Raw genomic sequence first — 23844 nt, forward strand, 5'->3', positions numbered from 1 at the left:
TTAACTAATGCTCAAAGTAGCTTGGTTAGCCAGTCTCTCTTATTGATTTTTATTTATTCTTTTATTATTTTATAAATGTACTCCACCTTTAGAATGAGCAGAGTTTAAGAGCCCATTCTCTATTCAGATTGTGTCAGCTAGATTATAATCATGGACAACAGCGATTCTTTTCCTGAAGAAATTGAGTGCAAATGTTGACTGCTTTTTACCAGTGTATTTTTAGTTGCATTACATTAGCTATTTACCTTCATGTTTGCCTTGATTTTACATTTACCTTAAATGTACCTGCATTACATTTAATATTTATCTTCTATTAATCATGATGTACACAGTCTGGCTCCAACTTTGACCTACTGTACAAACTCTGTTAAGATGGTATGTATTTGTCAAGCTTGATATGAGTGGATTTATTCTTAACTTGTACAAGCGTTTAGTATTCATGAAAATCCCTTCATTTTGGAAGAGCATTCGTATCTTCAGTGTCTATATTAACCCATAAGAAGAGTAACTAATGTATCAATCAACTTCATATCCTATAATTTGCATGTATTACTGCACTTGTATATGTGGATTACATAGAGTTGTTTACATTGCTCATTAATTTCATTCACAGCGTTTAGCAGACACCCTTACCCAGAGCAACTTGTAGAAGTGCGAAAGTATACTCTAGCAAAAGCTTGTGCTCCTTCACTAGATCAGTGTGTGTGTGTATAATATAAAAATTATTATTGGCATTAATTAAAATAAAATTGGAAAAATAAAGTGAGCCAACACATACCTAAAAATTATGACAAGTAAAACTAGTCATTTAACTTGGACCAAAAAAAAAGTGAGCATATAATCAGAGGACAGGCTGGTTTGTGCATAGCCGTAAGCTGTAAACAAATGCCTCAGCTCGCGGAAGATTCAGGAGAAGGAAAGGGTGTTTAAAAATGAAAGCTGGCTTATAAATCGGTTCTCTTTGCCATGGCACCTTCTTTAAATTCTGTGCAACACGTTGGATTCAGCATGTCGGCCAAAACAAATTAAATATAGCAGTTTCCTGTGATGCACTCGATGTACATAACTTGTGTACAATGTAGGCCTTCTTTCATCTGTTTTCATGTCAAACCATTTTCTTTTCACCTCATATTTCATATCTAGTTCACATTTTCTGTAATTCCCCTCCAAATTGGGACTTTTCAAGGTGTGGTCACACGGTGTTTACATATAACAGATTGAGTCAAAACTTTTCACTTCTACCTCTGAGGAAGTCTTTTTTTTTTTTGGTGTTGACTCTCTCATTTTAACACTGTAAGCTTTGCCTTTTGTGGACCTCACCAAAGCTGTGCCATGCATGATCCAGGTAATTTATGGGTGATTTGGCATGGGTCAACATACACATGTGAGTATGGAGAAAATTGGCCCTTCCGAAACTTTGTAAAATCCCGTAGAAAGTTTTAATTTGGTTTCGATTATTTACATAACATGTACAGAGGCGCATGGTGGCTTAGTGGTTAGCACGTCTGCCTTACACCTCCAGAGTTCAATTCCCGCTGCGGCCCTTTGTGTGCGGAGTGTGCATGTTCTTCCTGTACTGTGGTGCTTTCCTCAGGGTACTCAGGTGTCCTCCCACAGTCCAAAGACATGCATGGTAGGCTGATTGGCATGTCCAAATTGGTCAACCACTCCTGTGGAGGGTAACAGTGGTTTCCTCCATTTGTACACAGTCTGTCTAACTGTGGATTTGGTGGAGTTCAAACTCTTTTTAGAGATGGTTTTGTAACCTTTTCCAGCCTGATGAGTATCAATAACTCTTACTCAAAGTGCCTTTGTTCATGCTATGATGCACTTCCTCAAACGTGTGCTTTGAAGATTGGTCCCCGTGTTGGTTTTTTTTTTTTTTTTTTTTTTTTTAATATATAAATAAAACGGAGCCCTCACTCACACCTGATTGTCATCACATTCATTGAAAAACACCTGACTCTAATTTCACCTTCAAATTAACTGCTAACCCAGAGTTTCACATACTTTTGCCACCCAAATGATATGTAATAATGGATCATTTTCCTCAATAAATACATGACCAAGTATATTATTGTCGTCTAATTTGTGAGTTCTCGTTGTCTACTATTAGGACTTGTGTGAAAATCTGGTGTGCTGTCATTTTTGCATAAATAAAATTCTAAAGGGTTCAATACTTTCAAGCACCACTGTATATGGTAGGTTTAAATGATAATATGGGACCATGAAAGTATACTAGATATATGGTCAGGTCCATAAATATTTGGACAAGGACAACTAAAACGATAACTGTCAAAGCATGTAGAAGTAAATCATAAATGTCCTCAAAGTGAAGATTTTCAGTTTTCATTTAATGGGACTTTCATCCAAATTAGGTGAAAACTAGGAATAACACCACATTCTATGTGCACAATCCCCCTGCCACCCCCGTTGTAAAGGACAAAAAGTAATTAGACAAACTAACAATCATATATTTGATTGTCATTTTTAATACTTGGTTGAAAATGTTTTGTACTCTGCAGGGAGTTTACTGCAGCAGTCTTCAGTTCCTGCTGGTTTTTGGAACATTTTGCCTTCAGCATGTGAAATGCATGCTAAACTGGATTCAGATCAGGTGACTGACTTGGCAATTACATAACATTCCACCTCTTTGTTTTAAAGGTTGCTTTCAAAGTGTTCTTTGAATCATTATCCATGTGCACTGTGTGCTGTCCAATGAGTTTTGAAGCATTTGGCTGAATCTGAACAGATAATATAGGCCTATGCACATAAGAATTCATCCTGCTGCTATTCTCAGCATTCACATCAATAAATACAAGGGAACAAGCCATACATGCCCATGCCATAAGATGAGGTGGTATGCTTCAGAATATGAGCAGGTCCTTCCCTTCCCCATACTCTTCTCTTTCCAACATTCTGGTACAAGTTGACCTTTTGTCTCATCTGTCCATAGGATGATGTTCTAGAGCTGTACATGTGTTTTTTTTTGGCCAACTCTAAACTGGTCTTTCTATTTTTGAGAATTACCAATGGTTTGCAATCTTGTGGTAAAGTGCATCTGGAAAGTATTCACAGTGCTTCACTTTTTCCACATTTTATGTGCCATTTTCAGATCTCTCCAGAGATGTTTTAATCAGGTTCAAGTCTGGGCTCTGGTTGGGCCATTCAAGGACATTCAGAGTTGTCCTGTAGCCACTCCTCTGTTGTCTTGGCTGTGTGCTTAGGGTCGTTGTCCTGTTGGAAGATGAACCTGCACCCCAGTCTGAGGTCTAGAGTGCTCTGGAGCAGGTTTTCATCAAGGATGTCTCTGTAAATTGCTGCATTCATCTTTCCGTCAATCCTGACTAGTCTCCCAGTTCCTGACGCTGAAAAACATCCCCACAGCGTGATGCTTCCACCACCATGCTTCACTGTAGGGATGGTATTGGCCAGGTGATGAGTGGTGCCTGGTTTCCTCCAAACATGATGCTTGCCATTCAGGCCAAAGAGTTCAATCTTAGTTTCATCAGACAAAAAATTTTTTTCTCATGGTCTGAGAGTCCTTCAGGTGCCTTTTGGCAAACTCCAGGTGGGCTATGGCTTCCGTCTGGCCACTCTATCATACAGGCCTGATTGGTGGGGTGCTGCAGAGATGGTTATTCTTCTGGAAGTTTCTCCTCTCTGCACAGAGTCATGCTGAAGCTCCATCAGAGTGACCATCGGGTTTTTGGTCACCTCCATGACTAAGGCACTTCTCCCCCGATTGCTCTGTTTGGCTGGGAAGCCGGCTCTAGGAAGAGTCCTGCTGGTTCCAAACTTCTTCCATTTACGGATGATAGAAGCCACTGTGCTCGTTGGGATCTTCAATGCTGCAGAAATGTTTCTGTACCCTTCTCCAGATCTGTGCCTCCATACAATCCTGTCTCGGAGGTCTACAGACAATTCCTTGGACTTCATGGCATGGTTTGTGTTCTGACATCCATTGTTAACTGTGGAACCTTTTTTATATAGACAGGTGTGTGCCTTTCCAAATCATGTCCAATCAACTGAATTTACCACAGATGGACTCCAATCAAATTGTAGAAACATCTCAAGGATGATTAGTGGAAACAGGATGCACCTGAGCTCAATTTTGAGTGTCATGGCAAAGCCTGTGAATACTTCTGTACATGTGCTTTTTTTTTTTTTTTTTTTTATATAAATAAATTTGCAAAGATTTCAAACACACTTCTTTTCATGTTGTCATTATGGGGTATTGTTTGTAGAATTTTGAGGAAAATAATTAATTTAATCCATTTTGGGATAAGGCTGTAACATAACAACAAAATGTGGAAAAAGTGAAGTACTCTGAATACATTCCGGATGCACTGTAAATGCTCAAACCTTTATTTACTCTAGTGAAGCCTTCTTTTGACTGCTGACTTTGACACAGTTGTGTGTTCTTGATCTGACCAACTGTTGTGAAGGGTTTTTTCTTCAGCAGGAAAAGAATTCTTCTGTCATCAATCATATTTTGTTTTTCTGTGTTCTTCCGGGTGCTTGAGCTCACCAGTGCATTCTTTCTTTTTATGAAAGAATGTTTTGACTGTTCAGGCTAGTGAAGACTTGCTTCACTGCCAGTAACAGCTCATGGGAATCTATATTGAGAGTTAAGAGCAACAGATTCCAAATGTATGGACCGCATTTAATATCAGCTCTAGACCACACAACACACTCAGGCCGTGGAACAGCTTAGCTGCCAAGTGTCTAATAATAGTGGGGGACTACATATAAAGTGCTGTAATTCCTGCGCCATTCACCTGATTTGGCTGTATATACACTCACATTAAAGATGAAAGTCTTTTGAGCTTATTTATTATATAATTTTAACTCCTATATACTGTGTTAGACAGCTAAAATAAAAAATTTTCCAAATGTTTACAGATCTCACTGTGTAGCATACTATTAAGCAGTACAAAGTAAATCAACCCTATAATTTATTTTAATCCAGAACAAGGGTGTAGGAGCCATTATACTGGGGGTAGGATATGAGGACATGTACCACCCCGTGCCGTCCCCCCTCCAACCCCACACACACACACACACACATTTCAAAATCTAGGTTTTGTCTCCCCCACTTTTTCCTAATCTCAAATTTTATTTTGCATTGCCTGCCTGTCTCAGAATTTCTGAGTTGGACAGTCTCCAAATGAATCCATTCCACAACTTTTAGAAACATGCTTCAATAAAAAAAATTTTTTTTAAAACTCACTATAATGAGACTCTAGTAGCTAGGGCTTGTTGAACTGTTTGCCTGTTGTCAAGCTTAAGAGCAAAGTGTCTGTCACTGCAAGGAAACAAGCAAGACCTGGTATGGATTTTCAGGGAGGTGGCTACTCATACACAATGAAAGCGGAATGGATTCATTTGAAGATGACTTGAATATTCTGTGACCATCCAAGGAAAAAAAAAAAAAACTTGCATTCTGAGGTCACAGTTACGATACAGCATAGAGGGGTGCAGGGATGACGTCATTTTGTACGTCAAGTTATCATCACACTGGTTTCCTCGACAGGAACCCAATAGGATTTTCCCATAAACTTTCAGATTATCACAAAAAATAAGCTCTGTGATCAACAAAAGTTTACAATATTAATGTTTTGTCCATCAAGATAATTTTCACAAATGAACACAACTTTTATGAAGTTTGAAGTCTAAATACAATCGCCAGAAATTAAAAGCTAACCGTATGCTATAAACAAACTACACCGCAGTCGCTCAACTTCGTCACATCACCAAGTTTTCGACAAATTTTCTAACCTTGATTTAAAAACATTTTTCATAATACAGATTTACTCTGTTGGGTATAAAAGGTAACCTTGACATAAACAGTAAACAAGAAATTTTATTTTTGTTGACTCTGAGTATTCTGCTAAAGCTAGCAGTGTCACATTACGTTTAATGTCCCCGACAACGTCTATAGTCCCATTTAGCAACTTGTTAACAACCACCTTTTTTAATACACCTAAAAGCTTTCAAAAATCATGAGTGGGGTTTTACTGGTGTATTTAATGTCGTAGAATAAAACATGAAAATATTTTGAGCTTGTGTTTACCACAGTCATTATTTCAGGCTTTTAAACAAAAACCCATTCAAAAACACATTGACTTCAGGACGATGGAAGCGGAAGGGCTAAAATGCTAAATCGTTTCCAGGTTTTGGTATACAAAATGACGTCATTCCTGCACCACCCTATTCAGATGCTCTTGAGCACACTAACATATACATGAAAGATTTACCACTTTGTATTTGAGGCAGGATATTGTAGCTATTTCAGTCCATGAAATTATTGCATGTTTGCTGGTTTTGATCGCCAGTTTTGTTGTCAAAATAATTATTTAGCCTATGAAACCATCAAATATGCACAAGTCTGCAAGCTAGCTAGCACAGCAAAATTGTGTGTATGTGCCATTGGTATGTGTCCATAAACGATTTAATGGAAACATTAGTCAAAAGATTCACATAGAGATGAGTATCCTACAATATTTTAAGAGTAAGAGGACAGAGGAGGATGAAAAATAAGAGTAGAAAATACTGAGAAGGACAAGCTTGTAAGTTGTATGGATAGCTACCAGTTAGCCAGCTGGTTGGGTGTTTGGGATGGGGGCACCATCATGTGAGGATCACTCCCACTGTTGGTGAGTTGGAGACTGTGTGTTTTCATTTTCATCATTCTGGAAAACGTTGCCATGGTAGGGCAGTGCTGCTGCACCAAGAACTGCCATAGTAGTTCACACTGTCATCCAGCGAAAAAAATGGGCAATGGAGTGTTTTTTTTGTTTTGTTTTGTTTGTTTGTTTTTTTGTTTTTTTTGTAGCCAAAAAAAAAAACTCCTCCAACTCATACTCATAGCTTCAGCTCACCAACAGAAACAGCAATCCTCACAGGATAGCACCCAAGTCTCAACATGTACTGTGTCTATCTACATTAACTAGCAGCTGTTCTTAATGATTATAGTAGCTAGTGTTTTAAATGAACAATTCTCTGTTTGGAGTAATATTAATGAATAAATTGAGCTTCATTCAGTGACATACATCAGAACTCGTATCTCATATTTTGTCCATTTTTATTTTTTTTCATAGATGAATGCTATTGGTCAGCCTTTACGTCCGTCTGTGTGTTTTACAAATATTTCACCAGTGAAAAGACATTAGAAATTAGGATTTAAGTGCTTTATTTAAAAAAATAAACCCTGCTAGCATTTCAGACCAGCCCCACCCCCCAAATCACTCCTACGTTACCAATCCAGAAATATTTCTGCAAAAACAACAGTTAGGTTTTCCTGTAGCCATGATTCCATTTTGAAAGTGGTGACACTAATGAACAAACTAAAACTGATATTTTGCACATTTATATTTAATGGTCATTTCAAATTATATTTGCTGTATAGATAAATGAAAAAGCTAGAGGGAAAAGTAAAACAAAAATTCAAAATTCTTCATATTTTCATAGTTTGAAAAAAAAAATCATCTCTGTGATTGCCCGATCGAGGTACTCAGGTTTTTGGGGAGTATCGTCCGCACCTATGGCCAGCCAGGTGAGCGTCACATTGGGCGCTGTAAGTGAAATAAAAAACTCCCTTTTTTAATTTGCAACTATGTGAGTGAATTCCACGTTCAGGATAGACGACACACCTTCCCACCATGTCGTTATACATTACATCACTGTCCCACACCTCAAATATTAACTCATGACCTAATTCTATTGAACCAAAATTGTAACTAATGTTCCATTCTGGGTTGTTCTCATCCATCACTATGTCTGTCTCCTCATACATGTTATTGTACCACACTTTGACAAACCCATCCGTTTTAGTAAACATGTCTGCCTTAAGACCTGTGGCCCGCTGCACCACTACTCTCAAGGTGCCATGACCTGCTCGCTGAGGGCAGCAGTTGTGGTCCAAGTTTGGTGTTGGGTTGCATTCATGGTTCTGATTCTGCTCCGAAGGAAGCATGTTCTCTTCAATGTACTCAGTCACAGCCCTCCTTAGGCTGGCACTTAGCTCTGGGTCAACTACCAGATGATGGAGTGGAAAAATGGCATAAGAAATTATATCTGGGTTCTCGCGCAAGCTGTTCATCCAGTTTGCATAAGCTTCAGCTGGTCTCTGATGAAACACAAGGTCTGGGAAGTAACTTTCACCACCCAAGACCTCCAACTTCTGTGTCAAGAAGCCCTGATAGAAGCCCATGCTCATGTTATCCTTGAGAATATTGGAGCATTTGTTAGAAAGTGATGTGTTTGCAGGCAGAAATCCTAGAGACATTTTTAACTCAATGTTCAGACAGTTCTTTATATCAGACTCCAAAAAGCCCTTTAGGGTTGCAAGGCAGGTTCGGAAGGCGGTGACTTGTCTCACGCGTCCTCCTAAATAGACATGACGGATGTAATGGGTGCCATATGTATCAATAATCCTCCGATACTGGGATTTAGTTTTCTCACTGTAGTGTCTAGGTAGTTGAAGTAAACGTTTAGTAAATTCCATACTGAGCTCTGGCTGATCCATTACCCTGTAACTGAAACAGATGAGAGATGAGATGTTTTTGTTGCCCTTGACTTTGCTACTTAATTTAGCTTATGACTCAATGTTTCTGCCCGGCCAATGTGGACACGAGTTATGAAAAAAAACAACTTTCCTGTTTTAAGATGAATGATTCAAAGAAGAAATTCTATAAAGTCAAGGATTTCTACTTTCCTGGCCTAGTACTAATAGCATAGTCATGTCACCCCATGAACTCACATGTATAGCCAATAAAAGGCACTCTCTACATCATTTGCCCTCCGTCAAATTCTCGTCTCGCCATGGAGTGAATTAAGCAGATTCAGTTTGTGACCTAGTAAGAGGATGGATAATGGCTGCAATGCCAGTTTCAGAAACCAAATGACTAAAATTTATTTTGTTTGTAGAGAAGATTGGTAGCATCACTAGACCTAAATGCAGTCAAAGTATAGTGGGCAAATGTGCACTGCACAACAAACAAATATAAAAGATCAGATGCAACAGTATGATACACTTGGACATAATGCCCATTATTGGAGATTCAAAGAAAGATCATGCCCACTTCCAGTTTAATTGTGGCTTCTGCTTCATGGCCATATATATGCACACAGCATGCTGATAACTCTTGATGCTGTCTACAGAATCCAGCTTTTCAGTTTGTTTCAATTGTCAGTATGATGGGAAACATCTGTCTAGTTCTACAGTCACAGTATAAGGAAGTTTTTACCACTCAAAGTGCCATGACCTGCTCTCACTCCAGTCTCACTCCAGCTAAGTGTGCTTTTCATGTTTTAGCATGGCTGTGTGCCATGGGCATTTCACTATGAAACATTTTTTCATGGCCCTCAAGGAGATTGTCATGACTAGAGATTCAAAGAAAACAAAATCCAGTTTAGGCGACACCCACTTGCAGTTTAAATACAGATAGCACACTCCTAGTATATTGCCAAAACGAGAGGGCAACTTTCTCTTGCTCAAATGCCATTGCCAGAGGCTGGTTAAAAAAATTGCCACTGGTGCTTGGATAGATCTTTGGCACACAGGTTCAGAAGCTACAAGATAATTGAAGTACAAATTAAGCATCTGGAACACTGGGCTACCAGTGGGAGCCTTGACCTACAGTCACAATCAGTAGCATAGCTAGCAATTAATTTCAATAACAGATGATGAAATATATTAAATAAAATTCACTATGGGATCTATACAATTAAATTAAGATACGTGACACACTCTTGCATTTTGGGTGGATGCATGACACTAATAGGAGCAGTGATCGCATGTGGTCGATGGTGACCTGGTTTAACGGTCTGCAATTAAACCATTGTAGGTGGTTAACATTAGCTCAACGGTTACTGAGATAATTTACAGTTTCACCACTGAACACAGGGGTCTACTCCACAGACATGTAAGACCAAAGCCAATTGGTCATATTGATTACTGAATACAGTTACTGCTACAGAAACAGGCAATAAAAAAATTATACAAGACAGAGTTCCTTTTTTCAAGATTCTGATCTCTAATTTTAAAAAACCTGCTACAGAATATTCTATTTTGAGAGACCTAAATGCTTTCTTAAATCAGGTGCCATTCCACATGATGCACATAGCAGATAAACAACAATAGTTGTTTTGTAACTATAAATCTGGAAGATCCTATTTCCACATTTCAAATGCTGTGGCTGATTTCTCCTCTTCCACATAAGTGGAACTAGGTGATTGGCGGTGGACAGCAGCAAGTGATGATACCGACTAACCATCTGATTTCAAATGTGGAAGCTCTGGTGCTAAAAGTCAGTCACTTATGAACCCCCTTTTCTGAATCTGTTGGGAATGTTGCTAGCAGCAACCCCAGTTATGAAATTTAGAGTTCTGCATCCCAGACCATTTCGGTGTTGGGTAAATGCTCAGCACTTATCAGACATATCACAAAAGCATATATCAGTAGTAGTGACAATGCCCCACAGAAAAGCTGGGGGATTTTTTTTTTAATAGAAAAATTTAAAGGATGAAGGTGGAAAAATGAGACTCAATATCAGCATATCAACATTCACAAATGAAAGATACCAAATGAGGGAGTCACATACCAGTGCAAACTGACATTTTATGTCAAACACCAAGAGGGCACATAAAGCAAAACAATGTTGAGGTGGGAAGACAAGCTCTGGAAATGAGCAGTTGCACACTTTCTGTCTTGGAGAGGTATCTACGTACCCAGGGCACTGCAATCAGGATGCACAATCACAGCTCACCTGTGTGTAGAGATCAGGGAATTCGAGAATTTGTTCAGATAATTTGGATCACCTATGCCAGAGAAGGTGTCAAGCTAGTGGTGAACAGACAGACAACTCGCTGTCCAATGTGGTTCACAGACAGAACTGAAACATGGGTTCCAGACCATAATGTGTTCTCACACATGACTGGTCAAATCAAAGAATATATTTTCCACTGCTGTCACTGTTATGAATGTTATAAATGAATGTGCAGCTGGTATTGTTGATAGCTGCATTTTGGACAAGCAGACAATTGCTCTACCTGTTATTGAGGTTCTAGATGGATCTTCTGTGCCCACTACCCTTCAGAAAGGACCTACTATCCCACACACAACAATCCCTACACCCTGAACGGGGATGACACCTGTGAGCAAGCATGTGTCAGTTGTATGTACCCAAGTGAGTTTTTTAGAGTTAGCTAGTAGCAGGAATATTCTTATTCTCTGCAGAAAACAGCTGGTGGCATGCTAACACAGTGGGTACCATTGCTGCCTTACAGCTCCAGGGTCATGGGTTCAAGCCTGAGCTTGGGTTACTATCTGTTTTTGCATGTTCTCCCCATGTTCGCATGAGTTTCCTCTGGGCTAGCTTTTTTCCTCCCACAGTCCAAAAACATGTTGGTAGCTATGTTAAATTGCCCCTAGGTATGAGTGAGTGTGTGAATGTGAGTGTATGAATGTGTGTGCATAGTGTCCTGTGAGCTATGATGGACTGGCATCCCATTTAAGGTGAAATCTCCCATCTTGCTCTGAGCGTTATTGGGATTTTCATAAATGGTCTACACCGTAAGGAAACTTACTTAAGATTGATAAGATTGGCCAGACATTGAGCATGACATACTGATCGGCTTTTATAGGCTAAACATGTGAGATCACATTCAGGTAGTGACTTCACTCATATAACTACAGTCACTTACATAACCCACCATTTTCAAATGTGATTACAAGAAATAAAATAGCGATTTGGATTTAACAGGCCAGCTCTGTACTTTTGATGAACCCTTTGCAATTTAGCTTACTAAGATCAAGTTGTGATAAAATACCCACATGTTTTTTGCTTAGCTAAGGAATCATGTGTGAAATACCACAATGAAAACATGTGTCATCTGTGTTTACCTGTAATAAGTGCAGCTGATCTCATGCAGAGCAAAAGTCGCCTTGTCCATCATGTGCTGCGATTGGGCAAACTTGGCTATATCTGACTGGCTCCCTCCCAAAATAGCCTTGCCCAAATCATCCAAACTAAGGTCTATTCCCCAGTTATTGTTGACCAGCGATGTGGAGCTTTTGATAAGTGAATCAATGGAATGGTGAATAGCACTTGAGAGCTGTTTGCTACAGCGGCTGAAAGGACGCCAGTCCACAATGGCCAAGGGAAGTTTCTGCAGCTGTCCTCCTTGGAAGCGGTTCTTGCACACAGTACATGTGCAGTTCTCAAAACTGTGGCTTTTAACATTTATCAAATAGGCACCTTTGCGTTGCAGCCTGACTACATCAAATCCTTCTCCTGCAAGGTTGTAGCCAGGCACAAAGGGTGCTTTCTCACATTCTGTCTCTGTTCCCCAGCGGCAGGCTGAGCTTTGATGAAAGAGGATCAGAATTGTGCTGATACAGAGTAACAAGTGGAGACCAGTGCATGTATGATGGCCCATGGCTGCTTCTAAAGAGAGATAATACATGGTTGACATAAGCACGCCATTCCCCGCATCTGGAAATTACACCATTGCTTATTCTATGTTGTAATTACAGGTCTTATTGAGACCAAAAAGACAAAAGCTTATTCCAGATGGACATAGTGTCTCTTTACAGAATAGATAATGGCTACTTTTATAGCATTGACAGTTGAAATACCAGTTCTTTTTCAGTACTGTGCTATTATTACAAATGAAATCACACCCGCCTTCAAACAGAGCAAACTTTTGCCACACATTTAGATCTTTCGAACAAAACCGCTTCATGCAATGTTAACTACAAATTGGCTACAATTCAGCTATATCACATTAAGCTTGCATTTCTCCTACATAAAATGATCTCTTTTAAAAATGAAAATTCATTTAAAAGTTGATGATAAATAACCACATACTGTTACGGTGTCACTTTGCCTCAGTTCTAGGAGTGCTCCAGTTGAAAAAGTCTCCCGGTGAATGGCTGAGGCATTTGCAGGGAGTGTTTTCCTTTCTCTCAGTTTTTGCCAAAGTCAACAGAATTCATCTGCTAACTGTTTTTTTTCTTGATATTTTTAGTGCGTCCCAGCTGTAGGAGCTTTCTGTGGGAGGGAGCTTTTGGAGATTGTTGCATGTGAGGAGGAGTCACATTCTCGGGAATGAGACAGGATTATGTAGAGGGAGAAGGCATGTCGATGTCATAACATGATTCATGTGGTGTTTCCTCATGCAGCAGGGATTTATTTTTTGTTTTTTAAATTATGATGGTTAAAGTAGAAGCATTGATACTCTATGGAACATAAATGCATTCTCTTATTTTAAAATTATACAGTCCCCTCCGAAAGTATTGGAATTGCAAGGACAGTTTATTTTTGTTTTTGCTATACACTGAAGACATTTGGGTTTAAAATAATAGAAAGATCAAAACATGAATATGAGACGATAGGTGCGAATTTCAGCTTTCATTTCCTGATATTTACATCTACATTTGTTAAACAATTTAGAACATGTCACCTTTTGTATGAACCCACCAATTTTTCGAGTGATCAAAAATATTGGAACATGTGACTGACGTGTTTCTTGTTGCCCAGGTGTGCCACTTTAGATTGAGTGTTTAAACAGTTAATAGCTCTGAATGTCTGCTCTTTGTGTGAGCTCTGGTTTTCACCTGTGAACACTGCATTTGATGGTTAAAAGGATAAGCCAACATGAAGATCAGAGAGCTATCTATTGGAGAAAAGCAAGCTATTTTGAAGCCGAGAAAAGAGGGGAAATCAATTAGAGGCATTGCACAAACATTGTGTATAGCCAATACAACAATTTGGAATGTCCTGAAAGAAAGAAAGACACCACTGTTGTACTAACAACCAGACATCCAACAGGTCAGCCCAGAAAACAACAGCAGTTTATGAGAGAAACATTGTGAGAGCTGTGGAGAAAAACCCCAAAACAACAGTCAGTGGCATCCCCAACATCCTCTATAGGGCAGGAGTGAAGTTATTCATCCACCATGCAAAGAAGAAGATGAGCAGAAATATAGATGCCATAGTACAAGATGCAAACCACTGATCAGCAGTAAGAATCAACTGGAATACACAAAGAATTACAACGATGAGCATCCAGAGAATTTAGAAATGCAGAGAAATGCATCCAAAATAATTCACCCAAAAAACAATGGCAACAAAACAAAGGACTTCATCAGGGGTTGATGCTGCTGATATCTGTTCCAATACGTTTGGTCACCTAAAAAATTGGGTGGTCTGCCACCAAAGGTGCCATGTTTCTTAGTTAGTTATCTAGATGTAAATATCAGAAAATAAATGTTGAAATTCTGAACTATTGTCTCATTCATCTTTTGATCTCAAACCACAGATCTTTAGTCTGTACAGTTGCAATCAAAATGATTAAACTCCCATTGTAAATCAGGTTTATTGTCAAAATTGACAGACTTTCAGCTGTTTGCAATAAACAACTCAAACAAAAACAATTGAAATAGTTCAATACAATGAATGCTTCAAGTGGTTTCCAGAAATGTAACTGAAAATGCAACTTCTCCAGTTTCAAAATTATTCAACCCCTTCATGGCAAGCATTTTTAGTACTTAGTAGAGCACCCTTTTGTTGTTATGACCTGCTGCAAACGAGACGCATAGCTTCTGGCAGCGTTCTCTTAGCCCATTCCTCATGAGCAATGGCCTCCAGTTCAGTAATATTCTTGGGTTTGCGTGCTGCAACCACCTTCTTCAAATCCCACCAGAGATGTTCTATGGGGTTCAAGTCATGTGACTGTGATGGCACTGTAGAATCTTCCATTACTTCTTCTACAACCAAGCCTTGGTGGAATTTGAGGTATCCTTGGGATCATTGTCCTGATGGAAGATCCAATGATGCCCAAGCTTCAGCTTTCTCACAGACGGCATGACATTTTCTCCTAGGATTTCTTGACACTCAATGAATCCATCTTGCCTTCCACACACTGCAGGTTTCCAGTGCCCCAGATCATCACAGAGCCACCACCATGCTTGACTGTGGACAGAGTGTTCTTTCTTCATTCTTCTTTCTCCAGACATACCGCTGATCAATCGTGCCGAAAAGTTCCAGTTTTGTTTCATTGCTCCACAGAACAGAATCCCAAAACTTCTGTGGCTTATTTATATGATTTTGAGCCGACTTTTCTTGTGCTTTTGGGTCAGTAGTGGTGTACGTCTTGGAATTCTAGCATGGAAACCTTCTGCATTTAGTACGTTCCTTACTGTGTTCACTGAAACCTCAGTGCCTGTTGCCATCAAAAGTTTTGCTGCAGGTCTTCTGCAGTGACTCGAGGGTTTTTCACAACCTGCCTTCTCAGAAATCTGGTTGCAGCCGTTGATAACTTCTGCCCCTAGCCAATTCAGGTATTTCATGTGTTCCAGCTCAAGCACACCTGGTGCAACTAATGAAGCCCTTGATTAGTTGCATCAGGTGTGCTTGAGACAACACCTGTTTTGCATATTTTTGTTGTTGTGAGGGATTCTATTCAGGGAGTTGAATAATTTTGCAATTGGAGAAATAATTATAAGTTCTTCAAGAAATCATTATAAGCATTTTCAATTGAATTTGGGGAAACCACTTGAAGCATTCGTTGTGTTGAACTATTTCAATTGCTTTTGTTTGATTTGTTCATTGCATACAGCTGAAAGTCTATCAATTTTGACAATAAAACTGATTTGCAATGGGGGTTGAATAGTTTTAATTGCAACGGTAGCAAAGACAAAAATACTGGCCTTGTCATTCCAATATTTTTGGAAGGGACTGTATATACAGGAAGTAACTGGGAGAAGGTGTGTTTATCTTCATTTGGGTGTAGATAATAGATCAGCATGCATCATCTAAATTCTGCACAGCTACTAAGATATTGGAAATTGACACACTTCTCCTGGGTCACCAGTTGGATCATGACCCCATGTTTGTTTCTGTGTTTCACTTGCTGTTCCTGTGTTCTTGCAGGTTTTCTTCAGGTTCTCCGGTTTCCTCCCAGTAACCGAAAACTGTGTCTGTAGGTGGATTGGCTACTCTAAATTTCCCCTAGGTGTGAATGAGTACATCAGTGTTGTGTGCATGGTGCTGTGTGATGGACTGGCATCCCATCCATGGTGTATACTCATCTTCTGCCAGTGGTCCTGGGATAGATTCCAGATCCACCAACATCTTGTTTAAGATAAAGATGGGTGAATGAATGAATTATTACTTTTAACCAGCCAAGTTCAAAGTTCAAGTGCCTTTCTATCTATCTAGCATTTTGGTTGCATGTTATAGATATCAAAACACAGGCATGTGACTTCTCTAATGTATGTTTACTCAAACAGATAAAGTTGCACCTCTTGTTTAAGAATTTAATGCAATGATTAGGTCCTGTATTGAACTTGCTGTAAAATATCATGTGGTTAGCATTAAGTAAATTAGTCAACACTATTACTTGCATTTATTTCTGTACTATTGCTCTAACATTTATTCATTTAGCATACATTTGAATCCAATGGGACTTAGTTAGACAGTTAGAAAGAATAAAATTTTAGATTGTTTTTGGAGTTTACTGCTCTTAAATGAAAGAAACACAATACAAATGCTGCCAAAAAAGTACAGTCTGTAATGTAGCAGAGTGGAAATAGCATTTGCATGACTGGAAATCATCTCTCTTCTATTAAAAATATGACTGTTCCACTCTGAAAATATTATTGTACATACTGACAGGTTTGAGTAGTCAAATATGCCATAACTGTCATGTCATTTAAACAATATCAAAACCAGTCTGGCTTTAGACAAATTTTGTATGCCACCTTGTTTTTAAGTTGAAGGTTAAATGTAGTACCATTAATGGTTCTGTCTGAGGAAACCCTTAAATCTAGAGCTCTATGACTGAACATTTCTCTACCAGAAAGGGTGCCAAATAGATTTTATGTAGGCTGAGACAATGTTATATGCCTTCTTAGAAAGATACAATTTGTAGATTTAAGTAGTGTCTTTAGTCCTATGATCGCCACGTCATTTTAAAGATGATATTGATATTTCTTGGATAACATTAGTGTCCCACTAGCTGATCATGTAGTATTTGCAGTATAGGCAGAGAGAATAGAAAACAAGACCAAAGTCAGTTTTATAGTTGCCTGTAAAACTGTGTAATGCAATAAGCAAAAAATAAAAATAAAGTCAATATACTGTAGGCATTGCATGTAAACAATGAAAGTAGTAAAATAATAATAATAATAATAAAAATAAAAAAAAGTATGTAGTGATGTTTTGTAAAAAAATAATTAGTAATTTTTTTTGTGACCAGCTGTTATTACAACTATTAGAGATCACTAAGTGCTGTTTGCTGTTAAATATAGTTTATGTTGCTTCATTATACCTTTAGTGAGCTTGTCATTAGCTGTAAAGAGCATGTTAAGATATAGTTAGGGAACTAATAAAAGGTTTGCTTCTTTATCCATAGCTTACCTAATGTATACATTACAGAGTATGTACTAGGGTTAACTAGTTGTTGGTCTACTGTAGCTAGTTAAACTATGATACATTTATATTACTCTTGCATTACCTCTATTTTCCTCTACTCATCATTATAAAAGGTACTCGTCTCCAACTATGTCCTGGGAGATGAGGGCAAGGTGACAAGGTTTTATTTTGTTTTAATTGCAAATTCTGCATTTTTATTAATGTAAAGCTGGACCCTTTGAAAAGCAAGTTAAAGTGAACTAAATATGTTTGATTATAAATCACAAGCAATTTCTGTGTTCAAAGGTAAGTATTTATTTATACAGATGCCTTAGAGACTGATACTGCCTTGTGTGAAACTATGATGTGATGTTGGAACTTCCTGGTACTTTCCAACTTCCTCATTCTACTAGATTGATTTTTATGGCTTAAGTGTATGGGTTTAAACATGTTTACTTCAGTATCATATACCACATTCATATGCTTTTCAGCAATGTACAAATGAAAAGATGTGCTCTTATTTTTCTAGAGAATTTTTAATAAAAACAAACCACTGTCAAAAAGTTTGTAATTTAAGGTGCATCATAATTTCTCTACATGATAAAGGTACACAGCCACTTTAATTCAAATTAAACAAAATGTAAAAAATGTATTACAGCACTTCACTGTTATTATTTCAATTATCTGCTTTTATGTATAAATGTATTACAGGTAAAAGTACAACAAACAAACAAAACATTCTGCTTAATACAGTGTAGAAAATGAATAGCTAAAAGCAGTTAAAGGTTTTAGTTATTATATAATGGTGCATTGCTGTAAATCACTTCACAAGTATTTATTGCATAGGAACAGAAACACTATGCTAAGAGACTCTGAGTATGATCATCAGTCAGACTCTGCTGTTCTGTCTGGCTTTCTACAGTAGTCTCACACAGTCCTTCACTTTGAATCTCCTCATAGCCTCGGCCTCTTCTGAGAAGAAGAATCTTCTTCCTCTTTCTCACCACTAACACTGCTACCACCACTACAAGAGCAATCAAGGCTAGAGCTCCAAATGCAATGCCAACCGTTTTTCTTTGTGACTGAGAGGAATCATCCTCAAACATTTGGGACATTTTTGCAATGTCCTCAGGCTTGGCCACCTTCCACATCATTGTGTCTTTGATTCTCACCCAGGCCCGGTCTCCTTCAGTCATCACAGCTACAGTGTTTGTAGCTATCATATTAATCACTGGAGGTCTTGTGAAGGGCGGGAGGTGGATGGGAAGTAACTCACCTCCAGTGAAAATGCCTGACTGAACACAGTATAGTACCTGACATCCATCGCTTATGGCAACAAGATGTTGGCTAAACTGTGGTGGGCAGTGAGATTGTCTACCTGCAAGCAGATTAGTAGACTGGCAGCTAAAGAATCCTCCAAAGGGCACAGAGAATCTTGTTGCTGCCTCATAGTCATTGCTTAGACAAATCATAATGCCACTGGATAAAAATGGTAGGGCAAAGAAATTTGGAGGACAGGATCTGGATTTGGTTATTGGATTTTGTAAAGAAGGACCAAATAGACCACCAAAGAGATATCCATTGAATTCTGGAGCTGTCTCATTAGTGGAACACCAATAAGTGTCAACCTGTGCACGTCGAACATAATACACATTTCCACATACATCTTTACAACAATGAAATAACAACCAGCATGAATGACATCGCCGGTGGCACTCATAATTATTATATGGTCTTTCCTGCACTTCAGAGCGCAATAGTGTAGCAGTGTATGGCTGTTGACAGGTATACGAGCCAGTGGCTGGGTTTTTCACAGCAAGTTGCTGGCAGATTGCATCTCCATCTGAAGTCAGTGGAGCACACTGTTGGTAAACACCACCAAAGCTAAGGTTGGTGCTTGGACCATCACAGGATGCATCATCCACATTTGCTTGGTAGTTGAAATTTTTTGAGTCTGGTTTAACACACCCAGGATAGGTGTTAATTTTATAGTAACTCTCTATAGCCTTACTCACAGTCAGAGCAAGTTTATTTACAGTTGGAAGTGGGAGGTCTGGAAATGTGGATGGGTTGAGAAAATAATGTAGTGGTAATCCACTACGGTCAATAGCAATTAAATTGTTTAAAGTGCTCTCCTGCCATTTTTGTAAAGTGATGCCGGGATAAAACAAAGCCCCACCATGACTCAGTGTTATGGAGTATGTAATATTACCCTGGTAGGCTGTAGTTTCAGATGTTTCTGTTGACACTTTACTGCCAATATCAAATTGAACTTTGTTAAAAAAGTTGACACCAGCTGATGCTGTGACAGAGGACTGAGAGGACTGTGCATCAGAAACATAAGATGATTTTAAATAGTCCTCCTCCACCAAAGTAGCACCAGCATCCACACTTGTGATGACATGTGTACCATAATCAAGCACCATCTTTTCAGACAGATAGGTTGCCTGGCGAGTTTGGTTGTTCTCAATGGCATCTGCAATTTCCTCTGCTTGTCGGGCAAATCGTGCATCCAGAGTGAAATCAGGATATGCCTTTACTGTGTACAGATGGTTACGCACCTGCGGAAAGCAAAAAGAAGAAGGAATATGGAATTGAAATGTCTGAAACTTCTGCATTTGCTGCTTCCACTGACCACAGCCTCAGGAGCATTCTGCTTACACAGCTGACAAGCGGCTTTTGCCCAAAATGTTTTTGTTTCACACACACACACTTCTTCAAAGTAGACATCTTCTTGGCATTTTCTAAACCAATTTCTTGAGGAATCACCCTGAAATGCTTTTTAAACAGTATTAAAGGAGTTCCCACCGATGCTGGACAGTTATTGGATGCTTTTCAGAATATTTCGCTCCAAGTCATCCATTTAAAAAATATATTTTTGTAAATAAATTACTTTTCTAATGAAAGAAATTTATATATATATATATATATATATATATATATATATATATATATATATATATATATATACATACACACACACACACACACACACACACACACACACACACACCTTACTGGACCTTACCTGTACCCGAGCTGTGACTGAATTATCCTTCACTTGATGGGTTTTCATGCGTTTGCTCTCAGCAGAGAATTTGCCATTCACCACTTTGAAGAAGGAAGCCTCAACATTGATTGAGCTCGAAGTGGAGCTTTTCTGCTCAAGCCATGAGCTGATGATCTCAGAGTTCATCTCTACTGAGCTCACCTTCTGAGGAATGACAAATGTCTCATCTGGAATGAGGTAGATGCCATCCTCTGTGGTCTGGCATTGTGAATAGCTTAGGTTCATCACTCGACCCATATCCAAGTTGCGCAGGTTGTCCCATCCTCCACCAGGGAGAACCTCAAGTGCTGGTGCACTAAGGTTTTTGCGGCACTCACGAAGCCCATTGCCTGAACGAATAAGTGGATGAAAATCAGCAGTACTGATACATGCAATGATAGCCAACAGAGAGAGGCATTCTGAGCCCATGATTATCAGGAGAGACTGCTTTGAGTCATTAAAGAGAGATATATCAGCATTATATAATCTTGTTCTCACGTGATAGGCGGGTCTTACCTTGCTCTGTGGACTTTCAAATAGCATTTCTTTTAGTTTCATTTCCGTAAAAAAAAAAAATAAAAAAAAAGTCATAGGATCTTTAACCACATCCTCTTTATAACAAAGTTCTGGATATTTGTAACTTCATGTTTTGGAAGTTCTGTCTAGGTCTTTGTTAGATTTAACCGAACAAAATCACTTAAAATATGTGATCACAGTGTTTTTAAAATTAGTAGAATGAGGAAATATTGATATTAAAAACAAAAAAAGAAATCCTCATGGACAAAGGCAGTATGCTAACAACAATATAGGCTTCTGCAGGATTTAGCAAAATATAACAGTTTGATTTGCCAAATTGTTTATTAAATCTTGTATTTGTGTTTAAAAGATTTGAGAGGTACTGATATTGAAAAATGTAATGGAATGTAGGCACAGAGAAATATAATGGAATATAACTGTGTTTGACTCACAAGTGCTTATTATCATAGTGTTTGAAGAGTCAATATTCAGACTAATATTCTATTCTTTAAAGATGAGGTGTTAAATCTTAGTTGTTTGCCACTGCATAACAACGTAGAACCAGTTCTAGACAGACTTGTTAAGACATGTTTGACTCTCATACTGTATGTTTGATTACATCTGAGTCTGTGCTAGATATGTATTTGTATAACATTTCAATCTTCAAGCCAGTTATCAGCTCCAGTTATCAGGGGCTGACCTGGAAAATTTGCCACCAAGGTACATTAATGAGCATTTAGATATTGTGGGTTTTTCCCAACTCTTCAAATGTACTGTACTTTTTATTTATGACATTATTTTAGAAAGCTAAATTGTAGTAATATTTAACACAGCAGTAATGAATTTTGACTTTGGCATGAAAGCTGACTATTTTTCAGATGTGAAATGTAACAAACTGTTAGTTGGTGGGTTTTTTTTGTTTGTTTTCTTAAGTACAATATTCAGCTTCACCACATATATTTTTCATCACCCTTACAAAGTCAAAGTCCATTTTATTGTCATTTTTAGCACATCACATGGAAATGGATAAACATGAAACATAGATCCTTCCGGAAATTACAATGCAATATGTAATAGACATTGATGAGGACTAAAAGACAAAAGTAAATATGGACAGTAATTACAGAGTCAAGAAATAATAATGCATTTAAGAAGACTATAAGCCATTTATTTGGAAAATTATAAGCCAATTAAAAGACAGTATTGGCCTTTCCGTTCCAATAGTTTCAGAGTTTTGAATTGTTCAAAAATTCATTCCTCAGAAATGGAAGGTCTACTTTAGCACGTCCTTGCCATGTTGAGAGATTTTTTATGGTAACAAATTAAGTCTTTAATATGTTTTAAAAAGCTGAGTAGTATTTTCTATATTCTACTTTCTAGATAATATTTGTAAATTTTCTAGTCACAAAATAAGGGTTTAAAGGTTTATAGTGTTGGCTCGAATTTAGCCTATTACCCAAAAACATTTAAAATTCAACTTAGAAGCCAATACTCACATCTACCTCTGAGACCAGTTGGAGATAGAAAAAATACACCAGCCGTGAGTGAGAAGAAGCAAGGGTCCAGCTTTATTGTTCCATTCCACCACACGAGATCCACACCGATGAGAATTCTCAGAAGTGATCCCAATACCCTGAGCTTAAGCTCCAGTATTTATACTGTATTTACACACTAGATAACCCATAGGTTTCCAGAAAAGGCCTATTTCACTTACCCATAGAATTGAAACCAGGGGTTTTACTTTACACATAAAATCAGAACCCAGGCATTTCCAACAACCCAGGAAACAAAAACCCAGGGTTTCTAGTTACCTAGGTTGTCAAAAACCAAGATTCCCATTTACCTAGGTTTTCAAAAACCAGGATTCTCCTTTACCTAGGTTTTCAAAAACCAGGATTCTCTTTTACCTAGGTTTTCAAAAACCAGGATTCCTATTTCCCTAGGTTAAAAAAATGACGTAAGCAAGACGACTAAACAACCGGGAGGGACCTTGGTCTTATCGTTATCTCGAGGGGGGGGGCAGCCACCCTTATAACTGGCTTTCTTCATGGTTCTCTAAAAATTAAGGCTTTCCTTGCGAGACGAGAATCTTCACCATCTGAATCATGAGTAAGTTATATTTTCCTTTTTTTTCCTGTATTTCTCGTTTATAATTTATTTTCATATTTGCACTATGTTTCTTAGTTTATATATATTTATACTACTTGAAAAGTGGTTTACTGTACTTCCAACTTCTTAATATCATTACAGTTCTACTGTCCTGCATATCCTACAATTCTGTTTTTTATAGAGTTTCTCTATTACTATAAAATATTATTAAAGTTATTCATGTGTGTTTATGTATGTTGTGTCTACTTGCCCGCCCTTGACTGCACGAGTGTGTGTGTGTGTGTTTTAGCACTCCTCAGCTCGTACACTTCTTTTTGACTTTTTTTTGACTATTACTGCTCTTAAATTGCTCGTAATTCCAATCTGTCAATGTCCGCCTAATCCCGCTTCTACGTGTCTAGGTGCCCGTTTTTCCTTCTTCTCCCTTATGTTTATTTTATGACATTTTTTATCCACAACATTTCCCCCTCTGAGGCTGTGAAGCCTCATACACTACCTTAATTAAGCGGGTATCTGTGGAGGAACTGGTTCTGCTGCACCCCATGGCCGTCCCCCGCTAGCTGTCGGAGGATTACTCTAACAAGGCCATAATCCCTGCGCCCGTCGTCCCCGTAATCCAATGGGTCCCTTACATTAACCACTTCTACGCAACACTGATCCGAACAGGAGCTGAGGAGGTTTTGTAGACCTGGTGGGAGACGTGCTAGTGTTGTGCGCCCTGGGGTCTCATAGTAGATTGGCAGCTGG

General features: G+C 38.4%; 2 protein-coding genes across 2 annotated transcripts; both read right to left on the minus strand.

Annotated features, from left to right (window-relative positions):
- Positions 1 to 448: 448 nt before the first annotated feature.
- On the minus strand, positions 449 to 13090 carry prf1.5 (perforin 1.5). Its single transcript, XM_017467066.3, has 3 exons — positions 12876 to 13090; positions 11909 to 12452; positions 449 to 8540 (listed from the first exon to the last, which is right to left on the minus strand). The coding sequence occupies exons 2-3, from the start codon at positions 12442 to 12444 to the stop codon at positions 7517 to 7519; spliced, it is 1560 nt and encodes a 519-aa protein (XP_017322555.1). The 5' UTR covers positions 12445 to 12452; positions 12876 to 13090; the 3' UTR covers positions 449 to 7516.
- Positions 13091 to 17940: 4850 nt separating this feature from the next.
- Positions 17941 to 20946, minus strand: mpeg1.1 (macrophage expressed 1, tandem duplicate 1). Its single transcript, XM_017467711.3, has 2 exons — positions 20452 to 20946; positions 17941 to 19984 (listed from the first exon to the last, which is right to left on the minus strand). The coding sequence occupies exons 1-2, from the start codon at positions 20899 to 20901 to the stop codon at positions 18281 to 18283; spliced, it is 2154 nt and encodes a 717-aa protein (XP_017323200.1). The 5' UTR covers positions 20902 to 20946; the 3' UTR covers positions 17941 to 18280.
- Between the last annotated feature and the right edge of the window lie 2898 nt (positions 20947 to 23844).

This window comes from Ictalurus punctatus, chromosome 5, assembly GCF_001660625.3.
Source record: "Ictalurus punctatus breed USDA103 chromosome 5, Coco_2.0, whole genome shotgun sequence".
Classification (NCBI taxonomy): domain Eukaryota; kingdom Metazoa; phylum Chordata; class Actinopteri; order Siluriformes; family Ictaluridae; genus Ictalurus; species Ictalurus punctatus.